Here is a 20,932-nt window from a genome sequence, read left to right as displayed (position 1 = left end):
CAGAGAGGACGGAGGTCGGAGGGGGCAGTGGAGGGCGGAGGAGAGAGTTAAAAGTGTTGAATAGCTGTTTGGGGTTGTAGGATAGGAAAGATATGAGGGTTGTGAAGTAGGCCTGTTTAGCAGAGGTGAGGGCTGATTTGAATGTGAGTGTTGCTTGTTTGAACGCAGTGAAGTCATCTTGAGAATGTGTTTTCTTTCAACGCTGCTCCGCAACCCTGGACGCTTGTCGAAGCTGTTTAGTGAGGTTGTTGTGCCAGGGTTGCCTATTGACTCGCCGCGTTCTGCCATGCACAAGAGGGGCGACCGAGTCAATAGATGATGCAAGAGTGTCATTGTAGAAAGCAGTGGCGCTGTCTGTGTTGTGGAGTGAAGATATGGATGTCAGTGGTAGAATAGAGTCAGAGAGTGTGTGGGTGTCTAGATGTGCAAGGTTTCTGCGGGGGTGTACCATTTGCTGGACATGGGTGTCAGGTGAGGAGGACAGGGATGAGAAGGTGAGTAGGGGGGAGGTTGTGAGGTGAGGTTGTGGATCTGTGCTGATATATGAGCAGTGAAAACAGCTGTATTCTGGATAAACAAAGACCTCACATCCAGCCTATATTACTGGGAGGGACACTCCCAAAAGAGAAACATTTTAAACTTGAATTTGATCAGGCTGCAAACTGCATATCAGGCGGTCTGAAAACGATTGTTGCCTTGGCAAAGTGTCCATAACCTTTATGCATTTTTTGTGTGCGTTAAACCCCCCTAAAATGACATGGACATTGTCATGGTAATCTTAAGATGCTACCGAAACATGCTGGTGAAAATCACAAAGTCCTAATCTCACCTCTTGCAGATCTCACTAGTCATGTGGTTTATTGTCACAGGCTATATTTACAAACTGAAAAAGAATGGTTTTCCATATTTTGAACCAATCTATCCAAAGCTTAAATGGACTGTCTTGTTGATCAGTGGGGGTCCGACCATTAAGACCCCCACCAATCGGTATTATGTGGCACTTTTACCCCTGTTAAAATGAGTGCCAGTGCGCATACTCAACCGCATCTCCAGTCATTCCTAAAGGAACAGCTGAGCCCTGCTTTTTCCAGTAGCACAAGAGAATAAATGGAGCGGTGATCGGGCATCTGACCTGCCACTCCATATTGGAACATGGATAAAAGTGCCCCATGAGGGATAGAAATTCCCCACACTGCTGATCGGTGTAGGTCCCAGCGGTTGGAACCCCACTGATCAGCACATTTTCACTTATCCTGCAGAAAGGTGATTAACTTGTTTTCACTGCACATCTCCTTTAAAAATATAATGTAGGAACCATTGTTGCACTTAGAAAGTCAACAACAGGAGAAAAGCTCAACTGAAAGCTGGGTATCAGTTGGCAATAAAAAATAAAAAGATGAGTCGGGTACATGGTATAACTGGTCTATAAATGTACTATGGATGCCCTATAGTGTATGGCATTTTTTAATTTTACTTGCCATATACAGTCATATGAAAAAGTTTGGGCACCCCTATTAATCTTAAGCTTAATGTTTTATAAAAATTGGTGTTTTTGCAACAGCTATTTCAGTTTGATATATGTAATAACTGTTGGACACAGTAATGTTTCTGCCTTGAAATGAGGTTTATTGTACTAACAGAAAATGTGCAATCTGCATTCAAACAAAATTTGACAGGTGCATAAGTATGGGCACCTCACCAGAAAAGTGACATTAATATTTAGTAGATCCTCCTTTTGCAAAAATAACAGCCTCTAGTCGCTTCCTGTAGCTTTTAATGAGTTCCTGGATCCTGGATGAAGGTATTTTTGACCATTCCTCTTTACAAAACAATTCCAGTTCAGTTAAGTTTGATGGTCGCCGAGCATGGACAGCCCTCTTCAAATGATCCCACAGATGTTCAATGATATTCAGGTCTGGGGACTGGGATGGCCATTCCAGAACATTGTAATTGTTCCTCTGCATGAATGCCTGAGTAGATTTGGAGCAGTGTTTTGGATCATTGTCTTGCTGAAAGATCCATCCCCTGCGTAACTTCAACTTTATCACTGATTCTTGAACATTATTGTCAAGAATCTGCTGATACTGAGTGGAATCCATGCGTCCCTCAACTTTAACAAGATTCCCAGTGCCGGCATTGGCCACACAGCCCCAAAGCATGATGGAACCTCCACCAAATTTTACTGTGGGTAGCAAGTGTTTTTCTTGGAATGCTGTTTTTTTTTGCCGCCATGCATAACGCCTTTTTGTATGACCAAACAACTCAATCTTGGTTTCATCAGTACACAGGACCTTCTTCCAAAAATAAATTGGCTTCTCCAAATGTGCTTTTGCATACCTCAGCCGACTCTGTTTGTGGCGTGCTTGCAGAAACGGCTTCTTTCGCATCACTCTCCCATACAGCTTCTCCTTGTGCAAAGTGCGTTGTATAGTTGACCGATGCACAGTGACACCATCTGCAGCAAGTTGATGCTGCAGCTCTCTGGAGGTGGTCTGAGGATTGTCCTTGACTGATCTCACCATTCTTCTTCTCTGCCTTTCTGATGTTTTTCTTGGCCTGCCACTTCTGGCCTTAACAAGAACTGTCCCTGTGTTCTTCCATTTCCTTACTATGTTCCTCACAGTGGAAACTGACAGGTTAAATCTCTGAGACAGCTTTTTGTATCCTTCCCCTGAACAACTATGTTGAATAATCTTTGTTTTCAGATCATTTGACAGTTGTTTTGAGGAGCCCATCATGCCACTCTTCAGAGGAGATTCAAACAGGAGAACAACTTGCAAGTGGCCACTTTAAGTAGCTTTTCTCATGATTGCATACACCTGGCTATGAAGTTCAAAGCTCAATGAGGTTACAAAACCAAAAAAAGTGCTTTAGTAAGTCAGTAAAAACTAGGTAGGAGTATTTAAAACAAGAAAATGATAAGGGTGCCCATACTTATGCACCTGTGAAATTTTGTTTGAATGCAGATTGCACATTTTCTGTTAGCACAATAAACCTCATTTCAAGGCAGAAACATTACTGTGTCCAACAGTTATTACATATATCAAACTGAAATAGCTGTTGCAAAAACACCAATTTTTATAAAACATTAAGCTTAAGATTAATAGGGGTGCCCAAACTTTTTCATATGACTGTAAAAAAAAAGTCTTCCAAACTGCAAGAAGCAAGTGAATAAGGAATATTGTAACAGAAGCAGACTATGTTAGTGCTACAGGCAGCTGGTCGACTATCAAGTCGGAGGTGTTTATTGACTCAGTGATACAGGATAAATCAATTTCTGCATTTCTGTTTATGGTTTGACTTCCTTTACCGAAAAGAAGGTTGCCAAGTCTTACTTGGCACAGGTTCTTCAGCAAAATTTACTTTAAGGTTTTTCCTTTTATTTGACATGCATTCAGTCTATCATGATTCCTTTTTGTCTACCGAAGGCCAACCATTGAATTTCATTTTACTGAACGTGCAAAACACATTTTTTGAGTTGTGTGCTTTAGCAAAACTTCAGTCGACCCATGGGCACAAGCTAGCAATATGAAATTTCCCTTTTCAATTAGTTAGGCTGTCATGTATCCATTTATAGATTCTTGAACCTTTATCAGGATAAGGCCTGAAAGAGAATCTTGGCACCTTAAAGGGGTTATACAGAATTAGAGAAACATGGCTGCTTTCTTCCCCAAACAGTGCCTCATTTGCTGGTTGTGAGTGGCAAAAGATAGAAAAAAAACAATGAACAGATACTACTACTTATTTACTTACACCAAGGTAATACATGTGAAAAAAAAAACATAGGGTACTTAGTTGACACCATTTTGATCAAAAGAGCGTAAAAGCCATCCCACTGTGACAAGGTGTACCCAATCAGGATAGTCACTACTCTAGTAACTTACCTCTCTATGTTCCACTAGGCCTCAAAATAGACAGGTAGGTGTAAAATGGTCAATTCTAGGCCCTGCTCTGCCCTCATCTATGTTGAGGCCTGCTGGCACATAGCAAGGCGAGTAACTAGAGTAGGGACTATCCTGATTGGGTACGCCTTGTCATGGAGGGATGGATTTTACACTCTTTTGATCAAAATAGTGTCAACTTATACCCTGTTTGTGTTTGTACTAGTACTACTATTTATTTACTTACTGTAGGATAGCTATTCATTGTTTTTTATTCTAGGTTTTGTCTGTTAATGGCCAAGGTGTGAATGTCCACCTACAAATTGCACTTATACTAGCATGTATGCTGGCCCATGATTTCGGTTTTGCTTAGGTTGTATGCGGCATTGCAGCTCAGTAGCAATATCAGACAAAAACAAACAGGTCAAGTGTGGTGCTGTATTTCTAATTCTGGACAACCCATTTACGATGTGTAAGTGCAAACTTTTTTTGTAGTGTCTGCACTATGTAGGTTTTCCAATAACAGATGTGGTGATCAATGCTTTTATTAGTCACAGGACTAATAAAATGATTGACAGCTGAGATCACAAATAATATAAAAAAATTAATGGACTGAAGCTCTGTTTATAAACAAAAGATCCCTACAAATTTGAATAATTTCTCACCAAAATCTGCATGTGCTTCCATTTGGGTTAACATGTAATGCATTCAGTGGAGCATTAATGGCACATACAGAAAGACAAAAATCCAAGCCATTTCATTCTCATTTAGGCTATGTGCACATGTTGTCTTTTTCAGGCAGATTCTGCCAAGAATCCACATGAAAAAGCTCTGCAACAGCAGACCATAATATGAACATTGTGCACAGCAATGTCAAAATTACATTGATGTGCTGATGCTCTGTCTTATGTCACTTCTTTTAACCACTTAAGCATTTGAAACCCTGAACTTGTTAAGAGAAGGGACATGCTCATTCTTCAGGTGCTACGTGTTGCAGAAAACACTGCACATCACCCTGAAAACACCGTCCCCACAGTCAAACATGGTGGTGGTAGCATCATGCTGTCAGGATGCTTTTCTTCAGAAGAGACAGGGAAGCTGGTCAGAGATAATGGGAAGATAGATGGAGCTAAACACAGGGCAATCCTAGAAGAAAATCTGGGGCATAGGTTCACCTTCAAGCAGGACACCGACATAAACATACTGCAAAAGCTACAATGGAATGGTTTAGATTAAAGCATATTTATGTGTGTGAATGACTCAGAAAATTGTTGTTCAAAGATGCCTCCATCCAATCTCACCAAGCTAGAGCTAGTGTGGAATGAATAATGGGCAAAAATTTCAGCTTACAGATGTGCAAAGCAGGTAGAGACTTACCTCAAAAGATTTTCATCAGTAATTGCAGAGAAAGTATTGGGGGGGGGGCTGAATACAAATGCACGTTACAATTTTCAGGTTTATATTTTTAAAATATTTAGAAAACCATGCATCATTTCCCTTACACTTCACAAATACTTGCTGCTTAGTGTTGGTATATCACATAAAATCCACTTACATTTGTAACAAAGCAAAATGTGGAAAAGTTCACGAGGTATGGATACTTTTTCAAGGCACTGTAGTGCTCTTTACTGAGCATTGCATCTGAGTTTCCATCTAAATCTAAAAAATGGGATTCAGATTAAACCATTCAGTACAATGAGGCAGATTTTTTAGGTGGACAGAACAGCGTTGTAGGTTATGCTTTTATGTACGCCTAAAATACAGACACGACTAGAATGAAGGCCAAATGAATTCGATTTTCTGTGGATTTAGACAGAAAGTTAGAAGCACATGCTCAGCGTAGAGCACAGAATGAATGTGAGGATAGCAAAGGTGTCACCACAGCTCCTTAGGTGTCACCACAGCTCCTTAGGTGTCACCACAGCTCCTTAGCTGCTGGCTGACCATTTACCCTGCAGCAGGTACTACAGAAAAGATGTAGCATTACATACAGCCAGTCAAATGAATGCCCATCCCTATTAACACATGGACGGGTACAGTTTATTAGCCACTGCCCCTGTCCATTTAATGAACATATGTGATAGCAGTGGTCTGAAATGATTGCCTACTAGTAGAGAAGAACAGTCTAATCCGCCTCCCCGCTCTATATTACCACTGGCCAATAAAAGATGTCTCACAGAGAAGGGCAAGAATTAAAAAAAAAAAAAAAAAAATCACAGAAAAAAACAGCCTTCCCAAACACCAGGTCTGATTACCAAAGCACAAGCAGGATGCAGCAGACCCCCATAATAAAGGAGGGGCAGCACAGGTGCAAAATACTGATGCGACAGCCACCCCCCTCCATTAATTGGCAGATATGTGAGTGGCTGTGTAGTATTATAATGCACACAACTGCAGCTTGTATCGGACACCGGTCACACAGATAGGTGTGGTGCACAGTGTCTGGCTTACAGCCTATTAATGACGCCCATAATTTTAAATTGAGCGGGCTGCACGGCACTATATATATGCACCCCACTTCACCCAACCAACAATAAAGGGCCTGGCCGCATCTTGCAAAAAATGGAAAATGTGCAATAAAATGATGAAAAATAATGTATAAGATAAATATATTACATGAGGTATTGGTTGATATTTTGGCCAAAATATACAAGCTTGCAACCCACGCCAAGGGTCGTCATAACTTGAGAGTCCCTACGCTAAAATTAAAAACATCTCACAGAAAAGGTCAAGAATTCAAAAAAACATCACAGAAAAGAACAGCCTTACCAACACCAGGTCAGATTACCAAAGCACAAGCAGGATGTGGCAGACCCCCATGATAAAGGCAGGGGCTGCACAGAAGCGAAATACTGATGTGACAGCCACCGCCTCCATGAATTGGCAGATATGCGAGTCACACAGATAGGTGTGGTGCATTTCTGTGAGATGTTTTTAATTTTAGCGTAGGGACTCTCAAATTATGATGACCCTTGGCGTGGGTTGCGAGCACCTGTGTTGCCCCCGCCTTTATCATGGGGGTCTGCCGCATCCTGCTTGGCGAATAGAAGATGGCAGAAGGTGGTCATACACTAAATTTCCACAATTCTTCTGATTTCTCAGACGACTCCCTCACCACAGGGTCTCTCTACACATAATTTTACAAAAATTTTCATAGTTAAAGGGGTTTTCCCACAAACAAAAGTAAATTTTAATAATTAAATCTTGAAATAATAATAACTTTCACAATTGGATGTGTTTAAATAAAAATGTGTCCCTGCTGTCTACTGTATAATGGCTGTGTCTGACCGTGCAAACACTCACATCTCACCACTGTTCTTCCAGGATTTTTATTTTTTAATTTTGTCTCCTACATTCACGTGCCCACTTTTTCAAAATCTTAATCCATATGCCCACTTTACAAACTAGTAGGTAAAAAAAATGCACCATAAAATTCATGGCATCACAAAAGGGAAGGGCTTAATTAACGGACTATGGCTCATGCATGTAAGAATTTGCTTCTTTTCAGCTAACAATCCAGTGAAGCTCTGGAAACTGAGAATAAATAGATAAAAGGCCATGGTTTCCCCATCTCTGTGAGCAATGTGCAAGACAGAAAAATAAGGGCATCAAATATTAAAAGTAGCAAATCCATATCTGCTTTGTGAACCACAGACGGTACATTGAAATAGCAGAGATCCAGCCAGTATCCTCGCTGCCAGGTCTCTTTACGGTCTGTGGTTTAAATGTGGAAGACAGCGTCTGTAAAAAATGAATAGCTGCCACAATGGTAGACTGTTCCATAGTTGCATGCCGTGCCCCAACTGCTGCCAACAAGCCTTTCAATATCAAAACACTCTCTGTGGGTACCTGGTAAGCTCGCAGCACAGCAACCCATGATATATAGGTCACCGTCCACTACATTACTGTCTGCGCTGGCTTCAAGTGCCAGAACGTTGGCAAGCACTGATTGCACCATGCTGCGTGTATTGTGCACTCTCGGAATTTTCATGCTTCGATGGCTCACTTGCATTACGCTCCTGCACTTTTGGAGATAATTTACATTACTAACATAGGATAATTTTATAAACAACGGGGACTGGAATTTCCTCTAAAATAACTTCAATGCTGAAATTTTGCAGCTGACTTTTACAGTGATTTATGAAACATTTTCTCCTGTATTTATGTACCTTTGGCTGATTAAGTGTCATTTGAAAAACATCTGGGGATCATTGAGGCATTATGCCACAGCCATACTTCCACCAGGATCTCAGCTAGTGCTCTACAATAAACACAGCTGGGAATCTCTTGCCATTTTCTATACGATCGCATGTATCAGAGTGTCTTATTAAGTAAAAGAGCTGGCACATTGGGCAAGTAAAGATGCCTAGTTAAAGAGGGCATATATGCAAGAAGCACCATACTGAGACATTTGAGATCAGTGTATTTTGGGAACGGGTGACAGCAAGTTTACAACCTTGAGAAAAATACCATGAATGACTACAGGATAATAATAACCTGCAAAGTAGTACATGATTCAATATTCAGAAGTGGGCTTTGAAATGGCAACCTGTATTCCACTGATGACCGTCAGCCTGTTTTCTCTTAACAGCATCTATGGACCCACTAGACTTGTGGGATATTAAATATAGGGGTAGTCCAATTTCAAAATGATCCCTTGATTGGTGAGGACCTTACCTAATGGGACCATGAAAATGAAAGGCCCGCAGTCATTTCCTGTACAGTGGTGCAAGGCCACCTACAGTACAGGGGAACAGCAGCACAAGTACATCTAATTGTCAAGTTGCCCGCATAAAATGTGCAGAGAAAAAAACTGTGAAGGGATTGCAGTGATGAATCAATGCTAAGACCCATACTTTCTCAAAATTGGTAGAAGTTCCTGACGTTTGAAGCCCACCGAAAATGCAGCGATTGCCTATCCTAGTGCTGTTGCATCACTTTATGACATGTACCATTTATCAAAATGTCCTTATATATTATTCTTTAAAGTATGTAAGAAGACATGTTAACATAAAAAAATTAAATATTCAAATTTATATACTTTGCATTACTTATCTCAAATAACTGCTTTTAAAATAGTTCACAGCCCCATTCAGATTTCTGAGGGACAATACTAGAATAACTCAACAAGCTTATCAAGAGACATACCTCGTACAATTTAAAGTGGGTCCATTACCAGATTTTAGAGTATATGTATAAATTCTCTTAGATATGTTGACACTAGTGAACTTAACTTGAGATTCCAGGATTATATAGCCATGGAATTTCCAGAAATTCCATAGCTATATAATACTTTTAATCTCGGCCCAGCTAGCCCGATTGAAAGCTCCTCGGTGTCCCTCTGGCTGCTGAGATCTCACACTGTTCAACACAAGCTGCAGCTGCCAGTCAGGAGGAGTTGATGGAAATTGAATACACATGGACTCATTAAATGAACACTTTCATATAAGGATAATAATGCCATTCTGACATGAACTTTCAAAGTAAGTACACCAGTCTAATCAGATCTAAGAGATCTATTTGTTATGTATGTACTCAGTATTTGTGCAATCTGGTGAATTTTGAATGTTTTTATTTAGTGTATACGATGTATTCTGGAATATTTAAGTCTTTCTACATAAAATAACTCTACAGTGCCTACACTATTCAGAATGTGAATCACCAACAGAATATATGTAGGGGCACTAAAAAGCAAGGGATTCAGCGGCACATGAGCTCAGCAGTCTGCATAACTGTGAATGCAAATTCGGAGGACCACTAACTATACAACTTAATAGACTTCAAGTCAAATAGGAGTAACAGTTTACAGCGTTGTGCTCTGGTGACAGTGCCATGGGGACCTTCCTTCTGGGGTTCTGACAGTTTTGTCGACAAAAAAAAGAGCAGCGTAGAGAGTTATTATTTATGTCAACACTAAAGAAGTCGCAACGGAGCTAAGACAAACCCTAATATAAGCCAATATAGTCCTCTGGACGCTACTTAAATATGTTGTCCAACAGGCATTGCTTCTGTTCACGATGGAAGCAGATTTGTCAACCTAAAGTGTTCTCGTTTTTGGGCAACAAATCACGGACAGACGTTTTGTTTTTTTTCACACCTACTGAAAAGCCATAATGAATGATCAAGATTCTAAGTAACACATGTATCTAGATTAATACAATGATATTAAGAGCGTATTACCTGTATTCACTGTAAGCTGAAAAATGATAATTACATTCATTTTTTACCTGCTCAATATCAGACTCAAAAAAAGAAAAAAAATTTTTACAGACTGTCCATGAATTTCTGGACAGTTGCGAACACTTGATGTTAATCTGCACAAGGCCTTAGAGAAGCAAAAGCCCAGCACTTGAGATTAAAAGCTTCCAATACTTTATTTACATCTTCCGAAGACACATAAATTGGCAAACTTTAAAGCTATGTGCCCACGATGCAGAAATGAAGCGGGAAATTTCCGCTTCATGTCTGCATGTCCTTGCCCGGAAAAACGCGTGCGGAATTTGACACGCGTTTTTGAAGCGTTTTGCACATGCGGAATTGCCTTGCGTTTGCTAATGCATTGAGAAGGCAATTCCGCATGCGTAAACGCACAAATAATGGACATGCTGCGGAATTTTCAGCACATCAAAAACACTGCGGAAAATTCCGTGGATTTACATTGGGGACCATGGGAGAAGGATTACCAAGCGTTTTACAAGCGTTTACGCTGCAAAAATTCCGCAGCAAAAATGCTTGAAAAACGCATCGTGGGTACAGACCCGAAAATGTGTGAAAAAAATTACCTACGCGTTTCGAGCAGAACACAGGTCTTGTTTATAGGACAGCCTTACCATTTTTACTTAAACTATAAAATGGTGTTCAAAGAGTTTAAAATAAATAAAAAATATTTCTGTTTGCTTAATATAAGAACATTTATTTATAAGAGAAATCAAAGGTATTCCCATGGAGTCTACTGCTAGGTGTTTCAAACAAACAGTCTTGCACTCTTCCATGCACTCACCTTTTTTGTGTTGGGACATGATCTGGGCCACAGATTTTGTATTGCGCTGTGTTGTAGTGCACTGCAAGCCGCAATCTGGGAACATATTCGTACCTGTAAGTTCTAGAAAAACACACAAAAATAAAAAGGTAAATAGACGGTTTTCTAAAAATGAGAAGTTTATGAGTTTTATCTACTTATGGTAAAGTTTAGCAAAAAAAAAAGAAAGTACTTGTCACTTCTTTGAAGAGGCTCGAGAGAGAAACTATGCACTACACAATCAAAAGGCTGCATAAAACACTAAAAGAGAACCTGACAGCTGATATATGGCTGCATGATTTCAGCTCTGTATGATTGACCGAGCCACATGAGGGACAAGTAGGACAAGCGGGTCCCTGTTGGCTTCTCCCAATAACTGACATGTCTCTCCCTATACAAACATACAGGGAGAGACTTGTCACTCAAAGGGAGCAAATGAGGAGATGCTGCCAGGGACCCACCTGTATAACTAACTAGTCTCCCGTGTAGTTTGTAAAGTATTTCCTCTCTGAACCATCACAGCGTTTCAGAGTATGGATCAGAATGCATCAGCTATCAGGTGCCTTTTAGGTGTTTTATGCACTCCTTTTATTAGACACTGCTGTAGCATAGCTGGGAAGGACAGGGTTAAATCCCAGCTCTGCAGTGTCTTGATTAGATGCACCTGCAGGATTTTTCTAAGAAGCATGAAGTAGCGTCTTGGAGTGCCAGTCTCCTGAGGTGTGTCAGTCTGCTGGATGAAGCAGTTAAGTTTGCTGCTGGTGAGTGATCAGCCAAAATGTGAACTTAGCCCGGAGTTGAACACTTCTATTTGGCGCTGGAAGCTGTCGGAGCTCAGGTTGAAGGAGATATAGCAAATGGTGAGATTGTGTATGAAGTCTGCTCCGGGAGAAAGGACTGTCTGTTCGGGTGAGCCCGCACTGACACAAGTGATCATGATTAAATGCACAGGCCAAATGCAGAGAATCGCCAGTATCAGGGCTAGCTCATCCTTGTATGAGTAGCCAGGGTCTGTTCTGTTAATTAGAGCCTGGCCATGGCCAGGGTTTTATGTTTATGATTTGGTTTTGGTGCTGAGCAACCTGTGGAAAGCAATAAAACTGCATGTGTTTGAACCAAAACTGCATTGCCTGTGTGAACGCTACCTAAGGCCTACCAGACAGAGAACACTTACACTGCCAAGTTTCCCTCGGAATCCACTTCAAAGAAGTGATAAACTTTTTTCCCCCAGCAGGAGTTTTCAAAACCTCTTCAGAAAAAAAGAACCAAAGAAAAAGTCGTTATATGAACAGTAAAGTGAGTTTGTTATAAAAATGAATTGAAACAGTTTTCCTAGAGGTATTGAAGCAGTTTTTGAGGAGGATTTTGGAGACAATCTGCTACAAAAAAAGTCCCTCAAAAATCTTTATGAACATAGCCTTACACCAGCTGATGGACCGCAGGAAGCTCATGGCACAAAACTGTGGAGTTATGTAGCTGCTAAGACAGAAGATCAGGGCGATGTGCTGAGAGCTGGGTGAAAACCCCTGTGCAAGTCACCTAAGTAAATTGCCAAGATTAACAGCTCCACAAAATAGGCAGTTTTTGTATCCGCTCATATATGTGATCAAGGCAAAAAATATACAGTTCGATGGCTTCACGTCCCAGTTCTTGCACTGCTCTCTTCTGATACGTGCCGCTCTGTTCTTTTCTTTATTGAGCAATCATGCATAAATGGCGTGTTAATAAACCAACAATCGAAGTGTCACATTAGGGCCCAAGGCTCTTCTTATATTCATGTAGAAGCCTGGACAAGTCTTTATGTGCATTCGGAGATCATCGAGGCATAAAAGCTTTTCATTATTTTATTAACACATCACTAATGCTACACAGAATCCTTTTATTAAAAAAAAAAAAAACGCAACATGTACAATTTAGATGAATGAGAACCTCATGTCATGTGGCTTTAAAGAGTTTTTTTTTTTTAAAAATTCAATGTTAAGAAAAGAAAGACTCTTCGGGAACATATGTACTCATCACTACCCCATCACTGAGGCCAATGTTCCTGTAGTGGTCACACGGGTGGTCCGGGAACGCATCATGGCACTTCAGTAACCAAAAACTGGTGGTAGCACCGGAATAGTGGCGCTGCATGCCAAAAGATTTATCAGGGCAGTGATGCGTCTTTTATTAACTTATGTAATTTCTCCCTTTGATCCTTTTTCTTTCCCTAAAAAAAAAAACCTTTTAAATGATGGTAATGATGACTTTCAGCACCAATCATTAGGGGCCCACTGGAGACTGGTTTGATAGTAGAGCAGAATACTCTGTAAACCCCCTAAACCCAAGCTTAAACTTAGAGTGGGTGTCCTGGACTATTACATTGATGGCATATCTTTAGTGCGTAGTCAGAAGACCACATATATCAGACCAAGATCGGACCGAAATGCTTAGACTGGCCGCAGCTCTCCCAACCCAAGTGTGACAGCTGCATAAAAATATATGACGCCGTCACACTCGGGTAGGTAGAGCCACCGGCCAGTCTGTGCATTGCAGTCCGATTTATACAGCCTTCTGACTGTGCCCTTAGGATAGATCACCAAAACTGATCAGTGAGTGTACCACACCCAGCACCCCCGCCAATCAGCTGTTCCCGATGCCGACCAAAAGCTCTCAGTTGGGGAGTTGAACAGCACAGTTCCGTCACCTTCATAGTAGTGGGCAGAGGTGCAGTACCTGGCCGGGACCACTGTTCAGTTAACAGAGCTGTGCTGTGCAGCCCCCCAACTGAGAGCTTCTGGTCGGCACCAGGAACAGCACCCTCACAAATCAGATATTGATTACCTATTCTAAGGATAGGCCACTAATGTAAGTACTGGACAACTCCTTTAACAGTTTTAAGTACTACGTAATTGTGCTTAAAGAATAACACTATTGTTTCCATATCTTGGCTCAAGATCATGCAGGACACTTGCCCTTTAGCAGTATAGCTCTAAGTAAGATGTCATACCATTAACATTTTTCTTAGAAACATCAAAAAATCTTCACACCTCTCAAGTTAAATGAAAAGAAAAAGCTATGAATTGTAATAATGGTAGAAATGCAGATGTCAGCGCAAGTTGTGAAAGTACTACGTATACTGCAGAAAGGTAATTCCCCAAAGCGGCGGGCCAGCCACAGACGGCCCAAAAAGCGAGGTGGAGGAGGGAGCAACACAGGAGGAAAATAGTGATGAAACAACCACTCGCACATCAACCACTCATGGAGGGGGTGGTTGCCCAGTATTATAACTGCACACAGATAAGGTTTGTGTAGGGCGCTAGTCACATACGCCAAAGCGACGGGCCACAATATAGTGGCATGGGCAGCACAGTGGCTCAGTGGTTAGTACTGCAACCTAGCAGCGCTGGGGTCCTGGGTTCAAATCCCACCAAGGACATCTGCAAGGAGTTTGTATGTTCTTCCCGTGTTTGCGGGGGTTTTCTCTGGTTTCCTCCCACACTACAAAGACATACTGATAGGGAATTTAGATTGTGAGCCCCAATGGGGACAGCCATGACAATGTATGTAAAGCGCTGCAGAATATGTTGCTGCTATATAAAAATAAAGATTATTGTACAGCAGAACAGAAAACTTCCTGATCAGTCACTGACCAGAACGGACTGTGGAAAGAAAAATTATGTATCAATCTAAAAGGCACAATATGGCAGCCGTGTTGTGCCTGCATGCGGGACGGACCCCGTAATATGCCTGCGTGCACGACTAAACGTCCACAGAATATAAAAGGACAATGAGAGGTGACAGCGACCATACAGAGCATATCTAAGAAACGTGCATCTAGGGGAGGAGAATATAACACTGTCTAGCAAGGTTTGGAAACAGAAACACACAACATATATAATAATGTCCGTCCTGTATTATGTAACTGTAGATTATAGTGTATGTTACATAAGATGTTATATAATATCATATTCTATTACTACAAGTAGCAGCTTGATAGGATAGATAAGATATCCAGTGTAGAATCTCAGAGCTGACTGATGGACACAGGAGCACGAGGTCACCTTGTGTCACACTCTACCTTTAAATCTCTATATGTGCACCAGACCACCCCCGTCTTGTCTAATATGCCCCGACTAACAGCACTGCAGATATAGCAGACTATACCACTCAGTAACCCCGCTGGGGGGTATTCAGCACACAACTACTTACTCCTAATCTGACGAGCGCTGCCATAGTGACAACAGGGAGTTTACTTGTGGCTACAGCCCCGGTCTCTTCATTCCATGCTGAATCTAAACACTTCCGAGGTGAGCTGCGCTGCATCCGCCTCCACCTCTGTGGTGTAGGTTGAGGACGAGACTGCGGCCGCCATCTTGTGGTTGGCAATGTGTTTGACATAGGAGCTGCTGGTAGTATGTGAATACAATGTGAGACTGCAGCTGCTGGACATGGTAGTGACTGAGGTAATGCTATTCGATGTTTGCCCTGACTGAAACAAGTACAATCATAATATATAGGGAGCAGCTTGTGCTGTTTGCGGGCACACTTCCCTTTTTGTAGCCCTTAACAGTGTCATTCCCCTAATGCATGGCATTTCCTTAAAGGGGTTGTCCAGGCTTTGGATAGCATTTCAGGCATTGGACAAACATTTTCATTCTCTCTATGGAAATGCAGAATAGTGTTAGTGCTCACACTGTCACACTTCCCTGGTATTCCCACTGCAAGCGAGCGGTCACGTGACCAGGTGAATGCGATTTGCATACTTGTGACCACTTGTCTCCAGTGCTACTCTTTGTCCTCTTCTATTGAGAGAAGCCGGGTGACACAATTTGGCATGTGACCGCCAGTATGAAAACCGCAAACAAGAGGTCATGTGACCGCCAGTATGCAAACCGCAAACAAGAGGTCAAGTGACCGCCAGTATGCAAACCGCAAAGAAGAGGTCATGTGACCGCCAGTATGCAAACCGCAAAGAAGAGGCCATGTGACCGCCAGTATGCAAACCGCAAAAAAAGAGGCCATGTGACCGCCAGTATGCAAACCGCAAAGAAGAGGCCATATAACCGCTCGCTCACATCAGGAATATCAGGGAATCGTAACAGTGTGAGCACTGCATGCTGTCAAGAGTCTGCTGTCACATAGAGAGACTGCAGACTTTTGTCCAAAGAGGGACAAACTCTTTAAAGCAGGAATGTTAAATTCGAATAAACAAAGGGACAAAATTAAAAATTTATACAAAGTCGCAGGCCAACCTTGATGTTTATTAAAAAATGTCTACAATTGATGATGTTTTTCCTTATCATCAAATATGATGAACCTTTTCATATGGAAATAAACGTAAAGGGGTTGTCCCACTAACAAAGTACATTTTAATTAATAGATCTTAGCATATTGGAATAATATAATTTGTTATGCAAGAGCAGTAAAAAGCATATGGCCTAATTTAAATAACTAATAATAAAGGCTAAAAAACCTTGAATAATACAGATAATAAAGTATGATGCCAACAAAAATGCCCCCCAAACAACGTAAGACACTCCCACAATGAATTCTCCCACAGTACACTCCACACGCACAGTGTGATGACCCTAGTGTACCCCCACCAACCACCTGGCAAAGTATGGTTACCCCATGACAGTATGATTCTCCAACTGTAATCCCCACACAGCCCTCCATACAGTATAATGGACCCCACAAAGTCCTCCATACAGTATAATGGGCCACACATATTCTTCCATACAGAATAATGGGTCCCACATAGTCCTCCATATAGTATAATGGACCCCACAAAGTCCTCCATACAGTATAATGGGCACCAAAGAGTCCTCCATATAGTATAATGGGCCCTGCATTGTCTTCTATACAGTATAATGTCCCCTCTCATCTATAGAGTATAATGGGCCCTGCATTGCCTTCCATACAGTATAATGGCCCCACATAGTGCTCCATACAGTATAATGGCCCCACATACTTCTCGATAAATAAGAATGGCCCCGCCTGGCTTCATGGGCCAAATATTCTCACCCTGCAGGCCAGAGTTTGATGTGTGCTTTAAAGGAAATCTGTCAGCAGGTTTTTGCTATGTAATCTGAAGACAGCATGCTGTAGGGGTTAAAACGTAGATTTCAGCGATGCCTCTCATCAAGCTCCGATAATTTGTTTGCTTGCAATGATTGTTTTAGCACCAGTAGCTTATCATCGCTGTGACTAGCTGCTGAGTGAGCTCTGGTTCGACACACCCCCTCCTGTGATAAGCAGCTCACTGTTTATAGACCTTTTACATACAGAGAGCCTGGTGTGGGCGGGGTTAGCTTTCTCAGCTCTGCTTCACTCTAAATCTAAAAGCTCTGATTATATGAGAACGGCTGCACCCAATAATCTAAATGATACATTGTTGGATTCAGGGTATTTTTGCCTATATCAGGCTGCTCTCGTATGAGGTAGCAAAAACCTGCTGACAGCTTCCCTTTAACAATGATTGCTGCAATGGCATCATGACAGCTCCAGGACAGTGGCGTAGCATGGGTTACCTGGGGCATAGCAAGTATTGCAACCCTTAACCCAGTAATATTTCCCCATTCAAACAAATAATGGAACCTTAGTGCCTCCCCTTAGAAAGTATTAAGACAAATCTCTTAATACACATCCCAAACTATATGCAGATGTAACTTTTTCAAAGACAAGTCCAGTAATACCTTTACATGGCCAGTCCATTTCTCGGTTACTGAGAAATCAGCATTTGAATTGATATGCAAATGAGGCTGTAGATCTGAAGCCTCTGTCACTCCAGCTCTATTTACAGCCCAGTTTAGAGGCTTTTAGTCAAGCTGGAGGAGGCAGGTGATAGAGCTGGAGTGACAGAGGCTTCAGATCTACAGCCTCATTTGCATATCAATTCAATTGCTGATTTCTCTGTACAGAACAAACACACTGGCCATGTAATGGTATTGCTGGACTTGTCAATAAAGTGCTATATGTACTGTGACAGCGTCACTGGTGTTATATAGGAGGGGAGGTATGTGTCACTCCGGCTGCTAGCCTGTGTGAATTGAAACCTACAAACTTTCTGATAGCATGTTATATGCTGGGGCTAACTCACTTAAAGGGGTGTTTTTTTGTGAATGGCAAAGAGGGTGGGAAGCCATTCACACTACCTCCCCTCAGGGTGTGGCTGAGCGAGTTTAAATGCTCAGTCACTGTTTGTTTCTGGAGTGTGTGGTTTGGAGAGGGAAGTCTCCAGGCTGTGTTGGTTGAAGCCAGAGAGCAACACCGAAGGACTGGTTTTCGGCGAGACTTCATTGTGCTAACCGGGCGAAGCCTCGCTCGCTAATTGACTCTGTTATACTTTATCTTTTTGTTTTCCATTACCCCGGAGATGGCCTGTTTATTTTTGTGGAACTCTGCTGGAGCTTATCCCGTTTAAATAAACCAGCAGGAAGTTAACCCGAGACGTGTGTCCTGTGTCTGCCTCTGCGAGAGCCGAGCAAGTCGCTTTACCACAGTTGGTGTGAGAGTGCTGGCAAGATTCCAGGAACACATGTACCTGCTACAGAGAACAGTTGGTGTCCTGGGTGAAGGCCGTCAGCCAGCCAGAGATGTCCTGCAGCATGGAGGAGCTCCTCAAACACCTGCTTGAAAGCCAACAAGCGCAGCACCAACAACACTTTCAGAGTCAGCCGAGCATGCAGCAGCCGCATCAGGAAACAACCAAACTTTTGCTGCAATAGATCCAGTTGCAGCAAAAGGCGCACCAGCAGGAGCAGCAACAGCAGATGCAGATTCTAGCGGACGCCATCTAGGGCAGAGCAACCGCCTCACCCCCAGGGCCGACTGATGACTCACACGTCAGGAAGGCAGTATGACGGGCCATGCTGAAGATGACCCCCGGGGATGATGTTGAAGCCTTTCTGACAGTCTTTGAGAGGGTGGCTGATCGGGAGAGAACAGTGGGCAGAAGTTCTAGCTCCATATTTGTCGGGTGAACCCCAAAAGGCATATTATGACTGGCATTATGGCTCTGCAGGATGCCAAGGAATATGCCAAACTAAAAACATATCTTGGCATGCCTAGGAGTGAATATGGAGTTGAGAGCCCAACGAGTCCACCACTGGGCGTATGCCGGTGACAAATCCCCTCGTTCGCAGATGTTTGACCTACTGCATCTCGTTCAGAAGTGGTTGCAGCCAGAGTCCTCCACTCTGGCCCAGATGGTTGAGCGGGTGGTGATTGATAGATTCATGCACTCCCTTCCCAAGTCGGTACAGACTTGGGTTGCCCAGGACGATCCCCAGAATGTAGACGACTTCATCGGCCTGATAGAGAGGTACCAGGTGGTTGAGAAATCCCTGGAGAAACCGGATATAGTTACTTCCCCATACTGGGATACCCAAAAGGGGGCAGGTTCACCGCGGAAGGGGTTTAGAGCCATAACTGGGGGGCGTCCCACTTCCACTGAAGGTGCTGCAAGGACTGTTGTTAAGGATATACACTGTGTGCCGAATTATTAGGCAAATGAGTATTTTGATCACATGATGCTTTTTATACATGTTGTCCTACTCCAAGCTTCATAGGCTTGAGAGCCAACTACCAATTAAGTAAATCTGGTGATGTGCATCTCTGTAATGAGGAGGGATGTTGACTAATGACATCAACACCCTATATAAGGTGTGCTTAATTATTAGGCAACTAATAAAATTGTGAGATGTCTTGCAGAGGGATGCAGCAGTCTTGAAATTTCCAAACTTTTGAAGCGTGATCACCAAACAATCAAGCGTTTCATGCAAATAGCCAACAGGGTCGCAAGAAGCGTGTTGGCCAAAAAAGGCGCAAAATAACTGCCCATGAATTGAGGAAAATCAAGCGTGAAGCTGCCAAGATGCCATTTGCTACCAGTTTTGCCATATTTCAGAGCTGCAACGTTACTGGAGTATCAAAAAGCACAAGGTGTGCAATACTCAGGGACATGGCCAAGGTAAGGAAGGCTGAAAAATGACCACCTTTGAACAAGAAACATAAAATAAAACGTCAAGAATGGGCCAAGAAATATCTTAAGACTGATTTTTCAAAGGTTTTATGGACTGATGAAATGAGAGTGACTCTTGTGGGGCCAGATGGGCCAGAGGCTGGATCAGTAAAGGGCAGAGAGCTCCACTCCGACTCAGAAGCCAGCAAGGTGGAGGTGGGGTACTGGTATGGGCTGGTATCATCAAAGATGAACTTGTGGGACCTTTTTGGGTTGAGGAAGGAGTGAAGCTCAACTCCCAGACCTACTGCCAGTTTCTGGAAGACAACTTCTTCAAGCAGTGGTACGGGAAGAAGTCGGTATCGTTCAAGAAAAACATGATTTTCATGCAGGACAATGCTCCATCACATGCATCCAACTACTCCACAGCGTGGCTGGCCAGTTAAGGTCTAAAGGAAGAAAAAATAATGACATGACCCCCTTGTTCACCTGATCTGAACCCCATAGAGAACCTGTGGTCCATCATAAAATGTGAGATCTACAGGGAGGGAAAATAGTACACCTCTCGGAACAGTGTCTTGGAGGCTGTGGTGGCTGCTGCACGCAATGTTGATCGAAAACACATCAAGCAACTGACAGAATCTATGGATGTAAGGCTGTTGAGTGTCATCATAAAGAAAGGTGGCTATATTGATCACTAATTTTTTTGGTTTTTGTTTTTGCATGTCAGAAATGTTTATTTCTAAATTTTGTGCACTGATATTGGTTTACCTGGTGAAAATAAACAAGGGAGATGGGATTATATTTGGTTTTTATTAAGTTGCCTAATAATTTAGCACAGTAATAGTTACCTGCACAAACAGATATCCTCCTAAGATAGCCAAATCTAAAAAAAAAAACACTCCAACTTCCAAAAATATTAAGCTTGGATATTTATGAGTCTTTTGGGTTGATTGAGAACATAGTTGTTGATCAATAATAAAAATAATCCACTAAAATACAACTTGCCTAATAATTCTGCACACAGTGTAGTTTGATGGCGGTGTCACAACCCTGGACACGTAGCCGCCCGGTGTCATATGTCTCTTG

The 20,932-nt window shown here is 42.2% G+C and overlaps 1 protein-coding gene across 1 annotated transcript in view; it reads right to left on the bottom strand.

The window, feature by feature from the left end:
* Positions 1 to 15,237, bottom strand: part of UQCC1 (ubiquinol-cytochrome c reductase complex assembly factor 1) — a 150,679-nt gene extending 135,442 nt beyond the window's left edge. Inside the window, exons 1-2 of the mRNA XM_073683536.1 lie at positions 15,091 to 15,237; positions 10,882 to 10,983 (exon numbers count right to left, since the gene is read on the bottom strand). Coding sequence (XP_073539637.1) covers positions 10,882 to 10,983; positions 15,091 to 15,204 — 216 coding nt within the window. The 5' untranslated portion in view covers positions 15,205 to 15,237. The remainder of the gene's footprint in view (positions 1 to 10,881; positions 10,984 to 15,090) is intronic.
* Positions 15,238 to 20,932: the final 5,695 nt, after the last annotated feature.

Source organism: Phyllobates terribilis, unplaced genomic scaffold (assembly GCF_046119375.1).
Source record: "Phyllobates terribilis strain yellow unplaced genomic scaffold, ASM4611937v1 Scaffold_5__5_contigs__length_657084704, whole genome shotgun sequence".
Classification (NCBI taxonomy): domain Eukaryota; kingdom Metazoa; phylum Chordata; class Amphibia; order Anura; family Dendrobatidae; genus Phyllobates; species Phyllobates terribilis.
The sequence above is the reverse complement of the archived record's forward strand: the minus strand, read 5'-3'. Positions and strand labels throughout refer to the sequence as shown.